Here is a 24,563-nt window from a genome sequence, read left to right as displayed (position 1 = left end):
TTTCTAATGTATAACATGTGGACTATTGCTGCTGCAGCCCATTCACTTCAAGGTTTGATGTGTTTTGCTCCTCTGCACTGCACTGTTGTAACGTGTGGTTATCTGAGTTACTGTCACCTTGAACCAGTCTGGCCATTCACCTCTGACGTCTCTCATTTACAAGGTGTTTTCACCCACAGAACTGCTGCTCACTGGATGTTTTTTTTTTACATCTGTCTCAGTAGGGTCAAGGGACTGGTGTATGTGAAAATCCCAGGAGATCAGCAGTTTCTGAGATACTCAAACCACCCTGTCTGGCACCACTCGATGGTCAAAGTCACTTAGATCACATTTGACATTTGGTCTAACAACAACTGAATTTCTTGGCCATGTCCACATGCTATTATGCATTGAGTTGAAGCCACACGATTGGCCAGTTAGATATTTGTATTAGCAGGCCGCTGTACGGCTGTACCGAATCAAGTGCCCTCCAAGTGCATCATTGATAATAAACCTGATTCTGATTCTGGTAAATTTAGGTTTTGCTTGAATGAAACATCACAGCTGCCGCTGAATGGATCTGATACAGTTGGGATGTTGGAGAGGACTGGGTTATCCAAACGTGATAGTAGGTGTGGAATAAAGGAACCCAGCAGAGACAGAATTGGGAATAGTTGGATTATTTGATAACAAATGCTTGAATAAAAGGTCACAGCAGCATGTGAGCCTTGTGATGTCAGCACAGTCAAAATGAACAAACTTCGCAATGAATCATTTCTTAAGATCAAATAAGAGACCGAATAAAATGCAAGAAACAACATGATGGAGGAACTGCAGCATCTGTCAGGGGAAAAGGAATTGTCAATATTTTTCTGGTGAAACCCTGCAGTCTTACCCTACCTCAAAAAGTTGGCATCTGCTGTTAAGGGCACCCATCACCCAGGACATGCCCCCTTCGCATTGCTACCATCAGGGAGGAGGTACAGGAGCCTGAAGACACACACTCAATGATTCAGGAGCGGCTTTTTCCCTTCCGCTATCAGATTTCTGAATGAACATTGAATCCATCAACACTGCCTCATTTTTTTCTCTCTGTTTGCACTACTTATTTGATTTATATTAATATATACTTAATTTATAGTTTATTGTTATTATATATTGCAATGTACTTTTGCCACAAAACAACAAATTTCACGACATAAGCACGAGAAATTCCACAGATGATTGAAATCCAAAACATTGTACACAAAATGCTGGAGGAACTCAGCAGGTCAGGCAGCATCTATGAAGATGAATAAACAGTCAATGTTTCAGGCTAAGACTCATCTTCAACACTGGAAAGGGGTGGGGGGGGGGGGGGAAGATGCCAAAATTAAAAAAAAGTGGGGAAGGGGAAGGAGGATAGCCAGAAGGTGATAGGTGAAGCCAGGTGGGTAGGAAAGGTAACAGGCTGTAAGGGAAGGAATCTGATGGGAGAGGAGAGTGGACCTTTGGATAAAGAGGGGAAAGGGAACCAGGAGGAGATGATCAGCAGGTGAGGAAAGATAGGGGGCCAGAGTTGAGAACAGAAGAGACAAATAGGAGGCTTTTTTTTACCAGAAGGAGATACTGATATTCATGCCTTTTAACTACATATGCCAGTGATATTAGACCTGATTCTGAACCTGGTCTTTGTACACCCCACATCCCATCAGGAAGCTGTTTAAGCCGTCTACTTTCTTTGACATACAGTTGCAAGAAAAAAGTTAGTGAACCCTAATTCATCCAAATTCTATTAAGCTTCAGGTGATTCACTGCTACCCTGACATTCTCCTGTAAAATGTCGTGATACAATTTTGAATTCATTGTTCCCTCAAGTTGTCTAGGCCCTGAGACAGCAAAACAGCCCCAAACCATGATCCTCCTTCCACCATGCTTCACAGTTGGGGTGAGGTTTTGGTGTTGGTGTGCATTGTCCTTTTTCCTTCAAACATAGCAATGTGCATTTCTGCCAAAAATTTGTCCACAGAGCATTGTGGATCATCCAGGTGGTCTTTTGCAAATTTGAGACATGCAGCAGAGTTTTTTTTTAGAGCAATGGGTTCTTTCGTGATGTCCATCCATGAACAACATTTTTGTTCAGTGCTTATAGTGGACATATGAAAAGTGACTTTTGCAAGTTCTCGATGTTTCTTTTGGTCTTTTGCTGTTACCCTTTGGTTCTTTCTCACCTGTTTCTTGGTGTGATCTTTGCAGGACCCCCACTCGTAGGTAGAGTAGCAATAGTACTGAATTTCCTCCATTTGTAGACAATTTCTCTTACTGTGGACTGTGTAGTGTTTCGAGAGGCTCATCATGAGGCACGTCAGGACCCTGCTGCCCTCCTCACTGGACCCCCTGCAGTTTGCGTACCATCCCAACTGTTCAACAGACAATGCCATTACCATCACCCTCCACCTGGCCCTAACCCACCTGGACAAAAGAGACAGATACGTTCAAATGCTGTTCATAGACTTCAGTTCAGCATTCAACACAATCATCCCTCAGAAACTGATTGGAAAGCTGAGCCAACTGGGCCTGAACACCTTCCTCTGCAACTGGATCCTAGACTTCCTGACTGGGAGACCTCAGTCAGTCCGGATCAGGAGCAGCATCTCCAACACCATCACACTGAGCACGGGGGCCCCCCAGGGCTGCGTGCTCAGTCCACTGCTGTTCACTCTGCTGACCCATGACTATGCTGCAACACACAGCTCGAACCATATCATCAAGTTCACCGATGATACAACCGTGGTGGGTCTCATCAGCAAGAACGACGAGTCAGCTTACAGAGAGGAGGTGCAGTGGCTAATGGACTGGTGCAGAGCCAACAGCCTATCTCTGAATGTGAACAAAACAAGAGATGGTTGTTGACTTCAGGAGGGCACGGAGTGACCACTCTCCGTTGAACATCGAAGGCTCCTCGATAGAGATTGTTAAGAGCACTAAATTTCTTGGTGTTCACCTGGCGGAGAATCTCAGCTGGTCCCTCAACACCAGCTCCATTGCAAAGAAAGCCCAGCAGTGTCTCTACTTTCTGCGAAGGCTGAGGAAAGTCCATCTCCCACCCCCCATCCTCATCACGTTCTACAGGGGTTGTATTGAGAGCATCCTGAGCAGCTACATCATTGCCTGGTTCAGAAATTGCACCATCTTGGATTGCAAGACCCTGCAGCAAATAGTGAGGTCAGCTGAGAAGATCATTGGGGTCTCTCTTCCCGCCATTACAGACATTTACACTACACACTGCATCCACAAAGCAAACAGCATTATGAAGGACCCCCACGCACCCCTCATACAAACTTTTCTCCCTCCCGCCATCTGGGAAAAGGCACCGAAGCATTCGGGCTCTCATGACCAGACTATGTAGCAGTTTCTTCCTCTAAGCCATCAGACTCCTCAATACCCAGAGCCTGGACTGACACCAGCTTACTGCCTTCTACTGTGCCATTGCCTTGTTTATTATTTATTGTAATGCCTGCACTGTTTTGTGCACTTTATGCAGTCCTGGGTAGGTCTGTAGTCTAGTGTAGTTTTTTTCTGTGTTGTTTTTACGTAGTTCAGTGTAGTTTTTGTACTGTTTCATGTAGCACCATGGTCCTGAAAAATGTTGTCTCGTTTTTACTGTGTACTGTACCAGCAATTATGGTCGAAATGACAATAAAAAGTGACTTGACTTGATAAGCACTCAGGTCTTTAGAAATGCTTTTGTAGCTTTTTCCAGCTATAATTCTTCTTTAAGGTCATCTGAAAGCTGTTTTGATCGAGGCATGGTGCACGTAAATAAATCTTTCTTGAGAAGAGCAGGCTCTCAGTAACCTAACGTTGTGTGTCTATTTTTAATATAGGGCAGGGCACCTCTACAACCCACACCTCCAATCTCATCTTATTTATTGGAACACCTGACTCCAAATAGCTTTTTGTAGAAGGCATTATCTCAGAGGTTCACCTACTTTTTTGAACCTAGATTATGATTATTTAAATAGTGTACTCAGTATTAGAGAAGTACAATTGTTTGTGTTATTAGTTTAGGCAAATTGTGTTTGTCTATTATCGGGATCTAGGTGAAGATCAGACCACATTTTATGAGTAATTAATGCAGAAAACCAGGTAATTGCAAAGGGTTCATAAACTTTTTCTTGCAACTGTAGATCCAAGCTGTTCCCCTCTATTGACCTCATTTACGTGGCTGAACTTGTATTTAAACTGAACAACTCCTCAGCCCTGCTTTTCTCCAGCTTTTTCTGTGTTGTTCCAGATTCCAGCATCTATAGTTTCTTGTGTCAACCAAATACTGGTTCAGATTCACAGCAATAGTAGAAAGAAGAATTGAAGAATGGGGGTGTGGCAGGGTTTTGCTGCTGTTTCGTAAAGATTTTAAAATATTCCTGGATTTAAAATTTAGATTGGTTTTCAAAAGCAGTTGCCTTATGGAGTCCATTTGCCTTTTGTTTCTAATCACAGGCGACAGGACTGTCTGCTGAACATATGCGCATTGTCCTGGAGCGCTGTTGCAATGACCTGCGGCTGCTTCATGTACTCAGCAAGACCCTGAAGGCTGAAGGATTCTTCCGCAGTAATAAGGTGAGTAAAAGAAACAAGGCGGCCATGCTGGACAGTTACAGATATGTGATTCAAGATTGTTTAATGTCATTTCCAGTATGCAAGTGCAAAGGAGAACAAAATAATTGTAACTCCAGAGCTGATGCAGCAGCGACAAAAGATAAACAAGACAATAATAAAAAAAACAACACATATAAATAGATAGCTTATATACATAGATGGATTGATTGTATGTCCATAAAGTGATGCTAAGCACAGGAGTGTCTATACGTAAGATGACTGACAGGAAATGATAAAGTCATGGTGGTTGGTGGTGTGGAGGGGTTGATAAGCCTTCTGTGAAGCCCTCCATTTATCAGGTTTGATCATGGATGTTGCGTCCTTGCGTGATACACAAGCCAGGGGCTTTGATATGGAGAGGAAGCTATTGCCTGTGTAGCACGCTTCCCCTCTCCACACAACTGATGGATCCAAAGGAATGGCAGAGACCGATGCTGTTTGGCACCAGCAATATTGCAGGAGATGCCGGTCAGTGTTGAGCTCAATGTAGGACTGTTTTAGGGACTACAGTTTAAAGTTTTATCTCATGGTTTACTCCCAAAGCCTTCGTCATGAGTGGGTTTAGCCGCAAAGCAGCAGAGGTTTGAGATCGGAGTTTTTCTTCTCCTAGTTGAGCTGCCAACCACAGCTGAGGTGCCCAGTCTGTCCGAAGTGATTGGTTTTAAGGTGCCAGTATCCACCTTTTCCCCTTCTCCTGTCAGTTGAAACGGTTTGGCTGAGCTTAGTGGCTAAGCTACACATGAAGACCAAGAACTGGACTTGGTTGTCAGAAACTATTTGAGATGCAGATCATTGGGAGCATTTAATGGGTAGTGGGAGCTTATCCCCATGACCTCTCCCAGCTTTAACAGCCTTAAGGAATCAGATCAGCCTTACTGCTTGAGGAAGTAACTCCAGGTTAATGGCAATGCAGCAAGTAGGGTTAAAACCTTCTGGTATGAAATCAACTTTAACAGAACCTTGTAGAATGAGGTAATTATAAAATACAGTTTTGCTAGAAGGAAAATATTTTAATTTGGATTATAATTTTTGTATTCAGATATTTCACTGTAGCACACAGGAAGGCTGTACAACAGGTAAACAAAACTGCCTAACACATCACTGGCTGGAAAAGTGTTAGTAACATCATGAAGGATCCCAGCCATCCTGCTCATGGACTGTTTGTCCCACTCCCATCAGGGTGGAGGCTACATAGCACCACGTCAGGACCACCAGACTCCAAAACAGTTCCTTTCCCCAAGCAGTGAGGCTGATCAACAACTCCACCCACTAACCCAGCCCTCCACACTCCCAACCACCACTACTTTATCATTTCCTGTCAGTCACCTTATGTACAGACACTTCTGTGCCTTGAGTCATACAATCAATCTATGGATATAAGCTATCTGAATATATTTATATTAATTTTGTTTTAATTATTATTGTGTTCTTGATCTTATTGTGTTTTTTTTGGTGCTGCATCAGATCCAGGGCAACAATTCTTTTGTTCTCCTTTACACTTGTGTACAGGAAATGACGTAAAGCAATCTCGAATCTTCAGCCTATTTTGTCGATGCTGTGGCTCAGTGCAAGCCCCAGTTATTTTGTCTGTAACTTACTCTTTCTCATGTTCATTAAACCCCTCCGATTCTTTTGCCATGTTAGCATTCATTTCAAAAGAACTTCTTGAGCCAAAGAGTAGTGAATCATGGCAAAGACGGCTATAGAGGTCAAGTCATTGCATATATTTTAAGTGGAGGTTAATAGGTTCTTGATGTCAAAGGTCATGTCAAAGGTTACAGGGAGAAGGCAGAGCAATGCGTTGAGGGGTTAATAAATCTAGCATGATGTGGAGTGGACTCAATGGCCTGAATGGCCTAATTCTGCTGTTATGTCTTACAGTCTTATAACCTACCGAGCCAGATCTCTGGTACATGGAATGAAACCAGAGCACCCAAGGAAGCCCGTACAGTCATGTACAGATTCCCTCAAGCGGCTCTAGTGATTATGATTGAACCCTGTGTCACTGGGGCTATTGAGGAGCAGTTCTCTCTGCTTGTTCCCTTGTGCTGCTCCTATTGTACAGCTAATAATGGCATTCAGTGAGAACTATAGAGAGGGTCTGTGTGCCTGTTTGTGTGTTGGTATATAGAAATGTAAGAATGTGTTCCCAATGGAAGGCACAGTTACATTCTTCATGAATGTTAATGTAACATGATATACCAGTTTTAATCATTACAGCTCTTACCTCTGCAACTCCAGAGGTTCACACACTTTTTTGAACCTAGATTGTGATTGTTTAAATGGTGTACTTGGTATTGACGAGAAGAGGTCCAATTGTGTGTTTTTAGTTTAGGCAGATTGTCTTTGTCTATTATTGTGACTTACATGAAGATCACACAACACTTTGAGTAATTAATGCAGAAAATCAGGTAATCGCAAAGGGTTCACAAACTTTTTCTTGCAACTATATGTAAATTGATAATGAATTTACTTTGATAGTTGAACCTTTTGTATGTTTCCCCACTGAGATAGGACACTGAACAGTACAGAACTGGACAGGCCACTTCGTCCATGATGTTGTATTGATCTCGATGCCAATTTATGCTAAATGCCCTCCTCCTATATATCATCCATGTCTCTCCATCATAGTCATGTGTACCTGTAAAAGCCTCTTAAACTTCACCAGACTGCCTGCTTCCAGGACTGGATTGCATTACAACTGTTGAAGAGTGTATGCCCTCGCTGTCTATGTGATATTCAAGCCAGGGCAATACAATATGGAGACCAAGTTATTGCCCATGCAGTAGGCTTCCCCTCTCCATGGCAGAGACTCATACAGTTTGGCACCAGTGGTGTCACAGGAGTTGCCGGTCAGCATTGAATTCAACACAGATCTGCCTTAGGGACTCCAGCCATGGATTTTTTGTCGGGGTTTACTCCTGAAGTTTTCCCCATGTGCGGGAATAGCTGCAAGACCAGTGGAGATTTGAGATCAGAGTTTTTCTTCTCCTAGATGAGCTGCCAAACATTGCTGATGAGCCCATCTGCCCAAAGCAATTGACTTTAAGGTGCCAGTAACCAACCGTTGCCCCTTCTCCCGTCAGTAGAAACAGTTCCACCTTGATTAGTCGCTAAGCCACACGTGAAGTTCAGGAGATGCACTTGTTTGTCAGAGAACAGTGCTGGATAAGCAAGAAGGTTTTGATAGCATTGATTCTGTGAACTGTAGAATAGTATGCTACGGTGGTACGGAGGTTAGCGGAACACTTTACAGCACTAGCAAACCAGGTTCATTTCTGCTGCTCTCTGTAAAGAGTTTGTACGTTCTCCCCAAGACCACATGGGTTTCTCCTGGGTGTTTGTCTCCTCCCACAGTCTGAAGCTGAAGGGTTTGGGTGAGTAAATTGTGGGCATATGACATTGGCATCACCTGCAAGATGCCTCAGCATGCTTGGACATCGTTGTGTTTGTTGACACAAATGATGCATTTCACTATATCTTTTGATGTACGTGTGACAAATAAATCTAATCTTTAAATCTTTTAACAGTAATTTCAATCCATGTTAACCCAAGTTTTAATGTGCTCTAGGTATTTGTCGAAAGCTCGGACACGCAGGATAATCAGGTGCCATTCACTGAATCACATCTCTGGCATCTGCTGGACCAGCACTCCAACACCATTCGGTTGTATGTTTCATTACCAGAGCAGTCACCCGGCTCCCAGGGACTGAGATACCTGCATCAGAAAGCAGCAGGGGATCCCGCCAGCCAGGAGGACAGCTGTGAGTCTACAAGGGGGTCTTCAGCACGCAGGAAGCCAGTGGAGGCAATTTTGGAGGAGAGCACAGAGAGACTGAGAAACCTTTCACTGTTGCAGCACCAGCAACAGTCTTCCTGCAGTTTGGGAGGGAATGGCGATGGGCCGAGAAGTGCCGAAGGCAGTGACTTTGAAACAATTGAGTCCCCATCTCAACATCTTAAATTGTCGGTGTCTGCGGACAACAGAGAACTGGAGAACCGGATTCCCTCTTGTGATGCTGAGGCACCATTGCAGTCAGAGGAGCGGTCGGACTCCGATGTAAACAACGACAGGAGCACCAGCTCTGTGGACAGTGACATCCTCAGCTCTAGCCACAGTAGTGACACTCTGTGCAACGCCGACACCGTCCCCATGTCCCTAACCAATGGCTTGGACTCCCACAGCATCACGTACAGCCGCCGCTCAAAGGCCAGTGAAGGGAAGAAGGAAACATGGGACACAGCAGAAGAGGACTCGGGGACGGATAGCGAGTACGATGAGAACGGAAAGGGCAGAGGACTTGCACGGAATATTTACTTCAAAGCAGAACAGTGCACATCAGAGGATGGATCAGGTGATGGACAGAGAAGTATGTTGCCTCTGTTTAGTGCTTATTAAAATGACTTTTGTTCTTGGGTATATTTCTAACATCACCAATCTGCTAAATAATGAGTAATATAACTACAAAATACTGTGAATGCACTAGCGGTCATGTTGTGGGTGCTGGTCATGGAGTCAGAGCAGCACAGAAGCAAGCCTTTGTACCCGTCTAGTTTATGCCAAACTATTATTCTCCTTGGTCCCATTGACCTGCACCCAGATCCTAGCCCTTCATATTAGTCCCATCCATGTACTTATCCAAGCTTCTCTTAATTGGTGAAATCAACCCCGCATCCACACTTCTCCTGGCAGCTTGTTCCACTCTCTTGACCCTCTGAGTGAAGAAGTTCCCCCCATGTTCCTCTTAAAACTTTCACCTTTTACTCTTAGCCTATGACCTCTGGTTGTAGACTCACCCAACTTCAGTGGAAAAAAACCTGCTTGCCTTTACCTTATAGATAATAGGTGCAGAAGTAGACCATTTGGCCCTTCGAGCCTGCACCGCCATTCTGAGATCATGGCTGATCATCTACTATCAATACCCGGTTCCTGCCTTGTCCCCATATCCCTTGATTCCCCTATCCATAAGATACCTATCTAGCTCCTTCTTGAAAGCATCCAGAGAATTGGCCTCCACTACCTTCCGAGGCAGTGCATTCCAGACCCCCACAACTCTCTGGAAGAAGTAGTTTTTCCTTAACTCTGTCCTAAATGACCTACCCCTTATTCTCAAACCATGCCCTCTGGTACTGGACTTTCCCAGCATCTGGAACATATTTCCTGCCTCTATCTTGTCCAATCCCTTAATAATCTTATATGTTTCAATCAGATCCCCTCTCAATCTCCTTAATTCCAGCGTGTACAAGCCCAGTCTCTCTAACCTCTCTGCGTAAGACAGTCCAGACATCCCAGGAATTAACCTCGTGAATCTATGCTGCACTTCCTCTATAGCCAGGATGTCCTTCCTTAACCCTGGAGACCAAAACTGTACACAATACTCCAGGTGTGATCTCACCAGGGCCCTGTACAAATGCAAAAGGATTTCCTTGCTCTTGTACTCAATTCCCTTTGTAATAAAGGCCAACATTCCATTAGCCTTCTTCACTGCCGGCTGCACTTGCTCATTCACCTTCAGTGACTGATGAACAAGGACTCCTAGATCTCTTTGTATTTCTCCCTTACCTAACTCTACACCGTTCAGATAATAATCTGCCTTCCTGTTCTTACTCCCAAAGTGGATAACCTCACACTTATTCACATTAAACGTCATCTGCCAAGTAACTGCCCACTCACTCAGCCTATCCAAGTCACCCTGAATTCTCCTAACATCTTCATCACATGTCACACTGCCACCCAGCTTAGTATCATCAGCAAACTTGCTGATGTTATTCTCAATGCCTTCATCTAAATCATTGATGTAAATCGTAAACAGCTGTGGTCCCAATACCGAGCCCTGTGGCACCCCACTAGTCACCACCTGCCATTCCGAGAAACACCCATTCACCGTTACCCTTTGCTTTCTATCTGCCAACCGGTTTTCTATCCATGTCAATATTTTCCCCCCAATGCCATGAGCTCTGATTTTACCCACCAATCTCCTATGTGAGACCTTATCAAATGCCTTCTGAAAATCGAGGTACACTACATCCACTGGATCTCCCTTGTCTAACTTCCTGGTTACATCCTCGAAAAACTCCAATAGATTAGTCAAGCGTGATTTGCCCTTGGTAAATCCATGCTGGCTCGGCCCAATCCTATCACTGCTATCTGGATATGCCACTATTTCATGTTTAATAATGGACTCTAGCATCTTCCCCACTACTGATATTAGGCTGACAGGATGATAGTTCTCTGTTTTCTCCCTCCCTCCTTTCTTAAAAAGTGGGATAACATTAGCCATTCTCCAATCCTCAGGAACTGATCCTGAATCTAAGGAACATTGGAAAATGATTACCAATGCATCTGCAATTTCTGGGGCCACCTCCTTCAGTACCCTAGGATGCAGACCATCTGGACCTGGGGATTTGTCAGCCTTCAGTCCCATCAGTCTACTCATCACCGTTTCCTACCTAATGTCAATCTGTTTCATTTCCTCTGTTACCCTATGTCCTTGGCCCATCCATACATCTGGGAGATTGCTTGTGTCTTCCTTAGTGAAAACAGATCTAAAGTACTTATTAAATTCTTCAGCCATTTCTCTGTTTCCCATAACAATTTCACCCAATTCATTCTTCAAGGGCCCAACATTGTTCTTAACTATCTTCTTTCTCTTCATATCTAAACTCTTCACAATTTTGTATACCTCTATAAAATCTCCCCTGATTCTTCTATGCTTTAAGGACTAAAGTCTTAATTGATTTAACCTTTCCCTACAACTCAGGTCTTCAAGTCCTGGAAACATCCTTGTTAATGTTCCGTGTTCTCTTATTGATATCTTATTGATATCTTCCTGAAGGTGGGTGTCAGTGATGAAGCTGCACATGGAGTATTGTGTTCAGTTTTGATCACCCATGTTACTAAACTGGAAATGAGGCAGACAAAATTCACAAGGATGGTGCCAGGACTTGAGTGACTGTTATAAGGAGAGCTTGAACATGGTAGGACTTTATTCCTTGGAGCATAGGAGATGGAGAGATGTGTATAAAATCATGAGGAGCATAGATAGATTGAATGCACTCGGTGTTTTTCCCAGAGTTGGGGAATCAGGATGCAGTGGGTATAGGTTTAAAGTGAGATTGGAAAATTTAGTGTGAACTTAAGACACCAACAATTTCTTTAAACGGCCGCGTGTATGTACAGCAAGTTACCAGAAGAAATGATACAATAATAACTTGCCACAGTTAAGACCATAAGACATTTGAGCAGAATTAGGCCATTCAGCTAATCAAGTCTGTTCTTCCATTCCATCATAGCTGATATATTATCGATCTCAACCCCATTCTCCTGCCTTCTTCCCATAACCTTTGATGTCCTTACTAATCAACATGTCAACCTCTGCTTTAAATGTACCAAATGACTTGACCTTCACAGCCGTCTGTGACAATGAATTCCACAGATTCACCACCCTCTGGCTAAAGAAATTCCTCTTCATCTTTGTTCTAAAAGGATGCCCCTCTGTTGAGGCTGTGATCCTAGACTCCCCCACTATAAGAAACCTCCTTCCCATGTCCAGTATCCAGGCCTTTCAATATTCTATAGGTTTCTATGAGATCCCACCCCATTCTTCTAAAGTTGGACAAATACCTGAATTAGAAAGGTTTAGAAGGTTAAGAGCAAACACTGGTGAATGGGACTCACTGAGTGGGCATTTTGGTTAGTTGGACCAAAGGGCCTGTTTCCATGCTGTATCACTCTATGACTCGCTTGTAGTCCCTGACCTTAGATGCATTGAGAAGTACCCATTCTAGCAAACAATTTGCATTTGTGTAGTTTTGGATATGGGTTTTGTTGGACGACTGGTTGTTACCCTGGTAGTTGGCTGTGAGCATCCTTGAACCACTGCAGGTACTGGAAATGTGGAGCAATACAGAAGGTTAGAGGAACTTATGGTTCAGGTGGCATCTACTGAAGGGAAAGAGACAACTTCTGACTGCCATGGAGCAGTTTGCAACAAAGCAAAGCATTGTAAGCATATATGATAGCAATGTTAAAGGGGTATTTGGACAGACGGGGGCAACATGCAGACAGATGGGATTAGTTCAGACAAAGGCCGTTGTCACTGCAGACATGGTGAACCACATGGCCTGTTTCTGTGCTGTACTGTTTGAAGTACACCACTCCCTTCACCCTCTGAAAACAACATTCTGTGTTCTCTCCACACCAATCCCAGGTTCACTATCAGACTCAACACAGAAACAGGTCCTTTGGCACATTGTGTCAGCATTGACCAGAATCAGGTATATTATCTGATCTATTAATCAGGTAATCGCTGGCATACGTCGTGACATTTGTTGTCTTGCGGCAGCAGTACAGAGCAATGCAGAACACTAAAAGCCATAAATTACAATAAATATATATTTAAAATAATAGATTAAATAGTAGTGCAAATAAAGAGGGAAAAGAAAATACTGAGGTTGTGTACTTGGGATCAATGTCCATTCAGAAATCTGATTGCAGAGAGGAAAAGCTGTTCCTAAAACATTGAGTGCATGTCTCCAGGCTCTTGTACCACCAGCTTAATGGTAGCAATGAGAAGAAGACAAGTCCTGGGTGGTGGGATCCTTAATGATGGATGCCACCTTTTTGGGGCATCACCTTTTAAAGGTCTCCTCGATGCTGGAGAGGCTAGTGCCCATGATGGAGCTAGCTGAATTTACAACTTTGTGCAACTTCCAATCCTGTGTGGTGACCCCTCCATACTAGACGGTGATGCAACCTGTTAGAATGCTGTCCACAGTACATTTGTAGAAATTTGCAAGTGCCTTTTGTGACATACCGATTCTCCTCAAACTGCCATGCCTTCTTTGTAATTGCATTGATATGTTGGACCCAGGATAGATCCTCAGAGTTGCTGACACTCAGGAACTTGAAACTGCTCACCCTTTCCAATTCTGATCTCTCAATGAGGACTGGTGTGTGTTGTCTCAACTTTCCCTTCCTGAAATCTACAATCAACTCCTTGTCTTACTGACGTTGAGGCCAGGTCATTGCTTGGGCAGAAGTTGAATCTGGGCATGACCAACCTCACAAAACACTTTGTCACAGTAGATGTGAGTACAACTGGGTGACAGTTGTTGAGGAAGCTCACCCTTCTCAGGCACTGGTATGTTTGTTACACTTTTGAAGCAGGTGGAAACCCCTGACTGCAGCAGAGAGAGATTGAAGGTGCATACATAAAATGCAGAAGGAACTCGGCATTCTTAAGAAGGTTTTCATCCTGAAACATCGACTGTCTGTTCAGAGATGCTGCCTGACTTGCTGAGTTCCTCTAGCATTTTGTGTATGTTGCTTTGGATTTCCAGCATCTGCAGGATCTCTGTGTTTGAGAATGAAGGTGTCTGAACAGTTGCTTGGCACAGGTTATCAGAGCCCTACCAGGTACACCATCAAGGCCTGACAGCTTGCAAGAGTTCACCCTCTTGAAAGATGTTCTGACATTGGCCTCGAAAACAGAGAACACAGGATCACCAGGGATTCACACAGGTGTAGTTTATTCTCTCTTTCAAAGTGTGCATAAAAGGCATTGAGCTCATCTGATAATGAAGATGAAGCATCACTGTGATTCATAATATTAGGTTTTGTTTTGTAGAAAGTAATGGTGCATAAATCTTGCCAGAGCTGACATGCATCAGATTCCATCTCTAACCTCAATTGGAATTGTTTCTTTTGCTCTTAAAATAGCCTTCCGTAGGTTGTGCCTGGACTACTTGTATAGTTCTGGATTACCAGTCCTGATACTAGTCTAACTAATCATATCCACCTGCAAGTCATCCCTGGCTATTCGTGCATCTGTCTAAATGCCCCTTAAATGTTGTTGTCACATCTGCCTCCATCGCTTTGCTTTGTCACAAACTGCTCCATGGCCTGTCCATTCAACATTCTCATCACTCTATGGTTGAAGTGGTTTATTATTGTCAAAAATACTGAAGTACAGTGGAAAACTTGTCTCATATACTGTCCATACAGATCAGATCATTACACAGTACATTGAGGTAGAACAAGGTAAAACAATTGCAAAATGCAGAATAAAGTGTTACAGAGAAAGTGCAGGCAGACATTAAGCTGTAAGGCCATGAAGTGATAGATTGTGAGGTCAAGAGTCAATGTTAGTGTACTGGGCAGATATTCCGTAGTCTTAAACAGCCTGGTGGGACTTGCTTTCGGGCTTTTCTATTTGCTGCCCAGTGGGAAGGGGGAGAAGAAGAAAGAATGCCCAGAATAGGTGGGGCCTTTGATTATGCTGGCTGCTTTACTGAGGTAGCCGTAAGTATAGACAGAGTCCATGGAGGGGAGGTTGGTTTCTGTAATGTGCTGAGCTGTGTCCACAGTTCTCTGCAGTTTAATCTGGTCACAAACAAAGCAGTTGCTGTACTAAGCTGAGATGTGTCCAGATAGGATGCTTCATATCGTAGTTTGATTAAAAATCAGTGAAGGACAAAGAGGGCATGCCATATTTCTTTAGCCACCCTGAGGAAGTAGAGCTTTCTTAAACGTGGGCTCTGCATGGTTGGACCAGGACAGGCTATTGGCAATGTTCACTCCAAGGCATCTGAAGCTTTCAGCATCTTCTCTGTACCTACTTCCAAGCACCTTAAAACTGTTCCTTCTTGTGGCAACCATTTCAGCCCTGAGAGAAAGCCTCTGACTATCCACATGATCAATGCCTCTCATCATCTTATACACCTCTATCAGGTCAGCTCTCATCCTCCATCGCTCCAAAGAAAAAAGGCTGAGTTCACTCAATCTATTCTCATAAGGCATCCTCTCCAATCCCGGCAACATCTTTGTAAATCTCCTCTGCACTTTTTCTATAGCTTCCACATCTTTCCTGTAGTGAGGTGACCAGAATTGAGCACAATACTCCAAGTGGGGTCTGACCAGGGTCCTATATTGCTGCAACATTACCTCTTGGTTCTTAAACTCAGTCCCACAATTGATTAAGCCCAATGCACCATACGCCTTCTTAACCACAGAGTCAACCTGCACAGCAGCTTTGAGTGTCCTATGGACTCGGACCCCAAGATTCCTCTCATCCTCCACACTGCCAAGAGTCTTACCATTAATACTATATTCAGCCATCATATTTGAATGACCAAAATGAAACATCTCAAACAGTCTTAACAGGAGGGAGTCATCATTTCCCCAGCTGTAGGTTGATTCATTATAGAGTCTAATGTCCGAGGGTAAGAATGACCTCACATAGCGCTCTGTGATGCTGTGCAGTTGTCTTACACTGTTACTAAAATTGCTCCTTTGTTCAGAGGGTGAGAAATACTGTCCAGAATTGCCAGGATTTTCCGTTGGTTCCTTTGTTCCTCCACAGCCTTCAGTGTGTCCAGTTTGACTCCTATAACAGAGCCAGCCTCTCCAATCAGTTTATTGAGCCTGTTGACATCACCCACGTTGATGACATTGCCCCAGCACACCACTAGTGACAATAGACTGGTAGAATGTATAGGAGAGGTCTGTATACTCCAAAGGACCTCAGTCTCCTCAGAAAGTAGAGGCGACTCTGGACTTCTTGTACGTAGCCTCAGAGTTGTTGCTCCACTCAAGTCTGTCATCCATGTACTTGCAGGTCCTTTCCTCACCATCAATGGTAACAGGGAGCAATGCAGGCTTAGTCCTTCTAAAGTCAGAATCAGATTTATTATCAGCGGCATGTGACGTGAAATTTGTTAACTTAGCAGCAGCAGTTCAATGCAATACATAATATAGAAGAGAATTTTTTTAAAAAAAGATCAATTACAGTATACATATGTTAAATAGATTTTTTAAAAGTGCAAAAAAACCAGAAATACTATATATTAAAAAAAAGTGAGGTAGTGTCCAAGGGTTCAATGTCCATTTAGGAATCAGATGGCACAGGGGAAGAAGTTGTTCCTGAATCGTTGAGTGCCTTCAGGCTTCTGTACCTCCTACCTGATGGTAATAGTGAGAAAAGGCCATGCCCTGGGTGCTGGAGGTCCTTAATAATGAGCACTGCCTTTCTAAGACACTGCTCCTTAAATATGTCTTGGGTAGTTTGTAGGCTAGTACCCAAGTTGGAGATGACGAGATTTACACCCCTTTGCAGCTTCTTTTGGTCCTGTGCAGTAGCCCCTCCATACCAGACAGTGATGGAGCCTGTCAGAATGCTGTCCACAGTACAACTATAGAAGATTTTGAGTGTATTTATTGACATGCCAAATCTCTTCAAACTCGTAATGAATTATAGCCACTGTCTTGCCTTCTTTATAACTACATTATGTTGGAACCAGGTTAGATCCTCAGAGATCTTGACACCCAGGAACTTGAAGCTGCTCACTCTCTCCACTTGTAATCCCTCTATGAGGATTGATATGTGTTCCTTTGTCTTACCCTTCCTGAAGTCCACAATCAGCTCTTTCGTCTTACTGACGTTGAGTGCCACATTGTTGCTGTGGCACCATTCCACTAGTTGCCACCTCTTACTCCTGTACGCCCTCTCATCATCATCTGGGATTCTACCAACAATGGTTGTATTGTTTGCAAATTTATAGGTGGTATTTGAGCGATGCCTAGCCACACAGTGATGTGTATACAGAGAGTAGAGCAGTGGGCCCCTGGGGTGCGCCAGGATTGATAGCCAGCGAGGAGGATATGTTATCAACAATCTGCACAGATTGTGGTCTTCCGGTTAGGAAGTTGAGGATCCAGTTGCAGAGGGAGGTACAGAGTCTGTCTGTCACGATCTCCTGTATGTTACTGATGTTGAACTGCAGATGATTCAGCTTGCACCATTTGACAGAGTTCTCCATCAGGACCATGTATTCATCCTTCTGTCCTCCCTTTATACACCCAACTATTGCTGAATGATCAGAGAATTTCTTTAGATGACATGACTCAGTGTTGTATCTAAAGTCCGAGGTATACAGGGTAAGCAGGAAGTGAACCAATACAGTCCCCTGTGGGGCCCCAGTGCTGCTTATAGCCATAGCTGACACACAGCTCTGAAGCCGCACGTAATGTGGTCTGCCAGTCAGGCAGTCCATTATCCAGGATACAATGGAAATGCCAATCTCCATTGAACGGAGTTCTTCCCCCAGCAGTGAAGGTTGTATGGTATTGAAGGCACTTGAGAAATCAAAAAACATGATTCCCACAGTGCTGCCCTGCTTATCCAAGTGGGAATAGGCTCTGTTTAGCGGGTAGATGAGAGCATCATCAACGCCAGCGATGGGCAAACTGCAGGGGATCGAGGGCTGATCTGACCAGGGTTTGAAAATCTGGTTCTGATTCCAATTTTGCTGCCTACCGCTGCTGCTTGCGGTCTATTGGTCAGGAGGTCAGGGATCCAATTGCAAAAGGAGATGTTGAGGTCTTGGAGCTCTCCATTAATTTTACTGGTGGCAGTATTGCATTTCTACTTTGAGTTCTGATTTTGCCCACAAGTGGACAATGTCTTTTCCACATGTGCCTATCAATCTTACACCGTAACTGTAAGGATCTTTAAAATGGTCAAAGCTGCTATGTGTGCAAACTTACAGTTGAGAATCCTTTGCAGTTACCTGGTTTTCTGCATTAATTACTCATAAAATGTGGTCTGATATTCATCTAAGTCGCAATAATAGACAAAGACAATCTGCCTAAACAAATAACAAACAACTGTACTTCTTCTTGTCAATCCTGAGTACACCATTTAAACAATTTTTCTAGGTTCAAAAAATTATGTGAACCCCTGCAGTTAAGCCTTCTACAAAAGCTGTTTTGGAGTCAGGTGTTCAAATCAATAACATGAGATTGGAGGTGTGGGTTGTCAAGGTGCCCTACCCTATAAAAAAAAGGCATACTACATTGGGTTACTGACATGGCCTGTTCTTCTCAAAAAAGATACATTTATTTGCACCATGCCTTGAATCAAAACAACTTTCAAAGGACCTTTGGAGAAGAATTGTAGCTCTGAAAGGCTACAAAAGCATTTCTAAAGACTGTGTTCATCAGTCCACAGTAAAATTGCCTACAAATGGAAGAAACTCAGTATTGTTGCTACTTTCCCTAGGAGTGGGCATCCTGCAAAGATCACACCAAGAGCACAACGTGCAGTGATGACGGAGGTGATAAAAGAACCCGAGGGTAACAGAAAGAGACCTGCAGAAACCTCTGGAACTGGCTAAAGTCTTTGTTCACCTCATCCCAACTGTGAAGCATTGTGGAAGGTGGATCATGGTTTGGGACTGCTTTGCTGCCTCAAGATAGCTTGCAGTCGATGAGGAAACAATGAATTCAAAATTGTATCAAGATTATGCAAGTCTGATCAGCAGCTACAGGAAATGTTTGGTGGAGGTTATTTCTGCTAAAGGAGGTTCTACCAGTTATTAAGTACAAGGGTTCACATACCTTTTCCAGCCTGGACAATGAATGATTAAACAATGTGTTCAATAAAGACATGAAAAGAACAATTGTTTTTGTGTTATTAGTTTAGGCAGGTAGTGTTTGTGTATTATTTTGACTTGGGTGAAGATCAGACTACATTTTATGAGTAATTAATGCAGAAAACCAGGTAATTGCAAAGTGTTCACAAACCAGTAGGTAGTTTCTCTTTGGTTCACATCTGCCTGTTCGCCAGTAACCTCACTACTTCTCCCATCCCCCTCCTCTTTCTTGCCTCTTCCTTTCCCTCCCCACCTCCTCAAATCACTCTCCCCCATCCACTCCCCACCAATCATTTTGTAAGAAAGAAGCATTGTTTGCTTCAACCATGACATGGTTCAGACATGGAAACTGCATACCCAGTACAGGTGTCCCCTGCTTTACGAATGTTCACTTTACACCACTTCGCTTTTACAAAAGAACTACATTAGTAACCTGTTTTCGCATTACAAAGAGGATTTTAGCTTTTACAAAAATGTTTCCCATATAAATTAATGGTTCTTTGCTTTACGCCATTTCGGCTTAAGAAAGGTTTCATAGGAATGCTCTACCTTTGTAAGGGGGGGGGGGGGCACCTGTAGTGTGGAAGTAAAAGGTTTAAAAACCTGTCATTTTATATCTATCAATGCAAGTATCTGGTTTGTTCAGCCCCATGAAGATGTGAAAAGGAAACTAATGAAAAATATAGAAGGTAATTAACCTACAGATTTTTGATGTTGGGAAGAATACTAAAAAGTAGAAATTACTCCCCTGACAGAAAATCCGAATTAACCTCATATACCTCTTGGCAATGGATAACCCCGAGGCCAGATTACACATCTTGGCAAAGGAATAATAAACTTGCATGTTTGGTAATCCTGCCTTCATAAAACTTGCCATGAGTAATGCCACAGGAATTGTCCTTATTTATTATAAAATACCAGAATTACTGAGTAAGGGGATTAAGAAGGAAGCAGTCTTCAGATTTGCCATTACTCTTGTTTAAATAACTTTTCTGTTTAAAGTTTAATTTATAGGACATTTCCTGGACGTAAATCTGCTGTCCCAGTGGGGATGTGATAGTTCCCATTACACCCCCCCCCCCCCCCCCCCGATGTTCACTTTCAAGATGTAGTTCCTCTAATGAGCCTGCTGATAGGGAGAACTTTGAAGTTAAAACTGATCCTTGGGGTAAAGTTTGGGTAGGGACCCAAGACAATAGTTGCCAGCCTTGTTACAATTCTGGGCAGAGCTCAGAACATAGAACTTAGAACAGTATAGCACAGTGCAGGCCCTTTGGCCCACATTGTTCTGCCAACCTTTTAATCTACTCTAAGATCAGTTTAACGCTGCGTCCATTATTCTATCATCCATGTATCCATCTAAGAGTCTCTTAAATTTGTTTCCAAAGTGTTTGCCTCTACCACCACCCAAGGAAGCATGTTCCAAGGACCCACCACACTGAGTAAAAAAGCCTGCCTCTAACATTTCCTGATACTTTGCTTTCATCTTAAAATTATGTGCCCTGGTATTAGCCAATTTTGCCTTGGGGGAAAATGTCTCTGGCTGTACACTTGCTCTATGCCTCTTATCATATTATACATCTCTATTAAGTCACCTCTCATCCCCCTGCTCTCCAAAGAGAAAAGCCCTAGCTTGTTCAACTTTTCCTCATAAGACATGCTGTCTAATCCAGGCAGTATCCTGGTAAACCTTCTCTGCGCCCTCTTTAAAACTTCCATATACTGAGGCGGTCAGAATTGAGCACAAAATGCCCAAGTGTGGTCTAACCAGGGTTTTTAAAACTTCAACATTACCTTGCACCTCTTGAACTCAGTTTCCCGACTAATGAAGACCAACACACCATACACCTTAACCACCCTATCAACTGGCGCAGCAAGTTTGAAGGATCTGTGGTAGCTGGAGTAATGATTTGGGACTATAGTTTTCAAGTAGGTGTTCGTGGGTGAGGCTTCAGGGGGCTTTGATTCTGATACAGAATATGTGTGGGATTCTACCTGGTGTTGCGAGGCCACAAAAATTGAGTGTAACAAAAAGAATTGGTAACCCCATAGGTTTCCTCTGCTTCCTTCTCACATTCCAGAGTCGTTCAGGTTGGATGAATAATTGGTCATATGGTTGTAATTGAGCGGCGTGGGCTTATCGGGCCAGAAGGGAAAACTGAAGGGGATTTTCACTCTGAATGGTGAGAACGTGGAATGAGCTGCAGCGAAAGTGGTGGATACAGGTTCGATTTCCACATTTCAGAGAAGTTTGGACAGGTACATGAATGGGGGAGTGTGGAGGGCTGTTTTCCAGGTGCAGGCCAAGGGGAGTAGACAAAATAAAAGTTCAGCATGGAATAGATGGGCTGAAGGGCATGTTTCTGTGGCCTACAATAGTTAGAAAAATAAGTTTATTCTGTGTAGAGTTGCAGAGTCATAGAGTACTACAGTGCAGAAACAGGCCCTTCAGCCCATCTATTCCATGCTGAACCATTAATCTGCCTAGTCCCATTGAGCTGCACCCAAACCATAACCCTCCATACCCACCAACCCCTATTGATGTACTTATCCAAACTTCTCTTAAATGTTGCAGTTGAACCCACATCCACCATTTGTGCTGGCAGTTCATTCCACAATCACCACCCTCTGAGTGAAGGAGTTCTCCTTAAGCATTTCACCTTTCACCCGTAACCCATGACCTCTAGTTATAGTCTTACCCAACCTCAGTGGAAAGAACCTGCTTGCCTTTACCCTATCTATATTCATAATTTTATATACCTCTATTAAATCTCCCCTCAGTCTTCTATATTCTAGGGAATAAAGTCCTAACCAGTTCAATGTTTCCTTATAACTCAGGTCCTCAGATCCCAGCAAAATCCTTGTAAATTTTCTCGGCACTCTTAAAATCTTATTTACATCTTTCCTGTATGTAGGTGACTGGAACTTCACACAAAACTCCAAATTAGGTCTCAGCAATGTCTTAGGCAATAAGATATAGGAACAAAATTACGCCATATCGATTTTACTCTGCCATTTCATCATGGCTGATCCATTTTTCCTCTCAGCCCCAATCTCCTGCCTTCACCCTGTATCCCTTCACACCTTGACCAATCAAGAATCTATCAACTCTGCCTTAAAAATAGAAATTCCACAAGTTCACCGCTCTCTGACTAAAGAAATCCTTCCCCATCTCCTTTCTAAAAGGATGCCCCTCTTTTCTGAGGCTGTGTCCTTTGATCCCATCATAGGAAACATCCTCTCCAAATCGACTCTATCAAGGCCTTTCACCATTCGATAGGTTTCAGTGAGGTCACCCTTATTCTTCAGATTCTAGTAAATACAGACCCAGAGCCATCAAACGCTCTTCATATGACAATTTGTTCAATGTTGGAGTCATTTTCGTGAACTTCCTTTGAACCCTCTCCAGTTTCCACACATCCTTTCTAAAGTAAGCGGCCCAAAACTGTGCACAGTACTCCAAGTGAGACCTCAGCAATGCTTTATAAAGCCTCAACATTACATCCTTTTATATTCTAGTCCTCGTGAAATGAATACTAACATTGCATTTGCCTTCCTCACCACTGACTCAACCTGCAAATTAATTTTTAGGGAATCCTGCACAAAGACTCCAAAGTCCCTTCCCACCTCAGTTTTTTGGATTTTTTCTTCATATAGAAAATAGTATACCCTTTCATTTCTTCTACCTAACTGTATGACCATACACTTCCCACTTCTGCCACTTCATTGCCCATTCTCCTAATCTAAGTCCATCTGTAGCCTCTCTGTTTCCTCAAAATTACCTGCTCCTCCACCTATCTTCATCTTGTCTACAAACTTTGCAACAAAACCATCAATTCCGTTATCCACGTCATTGACACATAATGTAAAAAGAATCAGTCCCAACACAGACTCCTATGGAACACCACTAGTCACCAGCAGCCAACCAGAAAAGGCTCCTTTTATTCACACTCTTTGCTTCCTGCCAATCGGCCAATGCTTTATCCATGCTAGAATCTTTCCTGTAATACCATGGGCTCTTAAATTGTTAGGCAGCCTCATGTGGCACCTTGTCAAAGGCTTCCTGAAAATCCAAGTACAAAGCATCAAGTGATTCTCCTTTGTCTATGCTACTTGATATTTCTTTAAAGAATTCCATCAGGTTTGTCAGGCAAGGTTTTCCCTTAAGGAAGCCATGCTGACTATGGCCTATTTTATCATGTGCCCCCAAGTACCTTGAGATCGCATCCTTAATAATCGACGTCAGTGTCTTCCTAACCACTGAGATCAGGTTAACTGGCCTATAATTTCATTTCTTCTGCCTCTCTCTTCTTGAAGAGTAGAGTGATATTTGCAAATTTTCAGTCTTCTGGAAGCATTCTGGAATCTAGTGATTCTTGAAAAATCATTACTAACACCTCCACAATCTCTTCAGCCACCTCTTTCACAACCCTGGGGTATACACCATCTGCTCCAGCTGACTTCAGACCTTTCAGTTTCCAAAGAACCTTCTTTCTAGTAATGGCAATTTCACAATTTCTGACCCCTGCACTCTGGAACTTCCACCACACTGCACAGTGAAAACTGATGCAATGTACTTATTCAGCTTCACCGCCATTTTCTTGTTCCTATTACTACCTCTCCAGCATCATTTTACAGTGGTGCAATATCCATTATAGCCTCTCTTTCACACTTTATATATCTGAAGAAACTTTTGGTATCCTCTTTAATATTATAGGCTAGCTTATTTTTGTATTCCATCTTTACCTTAATGACTATTTTTAGTTGTCTTCTGTTGGTCTTTAAATGCATCTCAATCCTCTGACTTCCCACTATTTTTTGCTGTATTATAGGCCCTCTCTTTGGCTTTTATGTCAGCCTTGACTACTCTTGTTAGCCATGATTGTGTCATCTTACCTTCAGAATACTATCTCCTCTTTGGGATGTTTATGTCCTGTGCCTTCCAGCTTGTAATTAAGCTCAATAAAACTTGCTCTTCCAGTGTTCTTTTCCAGTTAATTTTGGCCAACTTCTCTCTTATGCCACTGTAATTCCCTTTATTTCACTGTAATACTGATACATCTGACTTCAGTGTCTTCTCAAATTTCAGGGTGAATTTGATCACTTGCCCCTAGGGCTTCTTTTACCTTGAGTTCTTTAATCAATTCTGGTTCATTGCACAACACCCAATCCAAAATAGCTGATCTCCTATTGGGCTCAACTACAAGCTGCTCTAAAACACCATTTTATCGGCACTCTAGAAATTCCCTGTCCTGCAATCCAGCGGCAACCTGATTTTCCCAATCTACCTGCGTATTGAAATCCCCCATGACTTTTGTAGCATTGCCCTTTGGCATGCATTTTCTATCTCCCGTTTTTATTTGTAGACCAAATCCTTACTACTATTTGGGGGTCTGTACACAACTCCCATCTTCTACTACTGTACTTCAACATAACGTCTCGACTCCACTGGCAGTTGTAGCTAACGTGAGTTGGGAAGGGTTCTTGAGCAACTTTTAAAGCTTGTTTTG

General features: G+C 43.0%; 1 protein-coding gene across 4 annotated transcripts in view; it reads left to right on the top strand.

Moving 5' to 3' along the window:
* usp47 (ubiquitin specific peptidase 47) overlaps positions 1-24,563 on the top strand; it is a 217,606-nt gene that overhangs the window by 152,648 nt on the left and 40,395 nt on the right. For 3 of the 4 annotated variants that reach the window (XM_073049942.1, XM_073049939.1, XM_073049941.1), the window contains 2 exons: positions 4,462-4,581; positions 8,192-8,990. In XM_073049942.1, coding sequence (XP_072906043.1) covers positions 4,462-4,581; positions 8,192-8,990 — 919 coding nt within the window. The remainder of the gene's footprint in view (positions 1-4,461; positions 4,582-8,191; positions 8,991-24,563) is intronic. The other variant, XM_073049940.1, reaches the window with a different exon arrangement.

Source organism: Hemitrygon akajei, chromosome 6 (genome assembly GCF_048418815.1).
Source record: "Hemitrygon akajei chromosome 6, sHemAka1.3, whole genome shotgun sequence".
In the NCBI taxonomy this organism is placed as follows: Eukaryota; Metazoa; Chordata; class Chondrichthyes; order Myliobatiformes; family Dasyatidae; genus Hemitrygon; species Hemitrygon akajei.
This window is presented reverse-complemented; position numbering and strand designations above follow the sequence as displayed.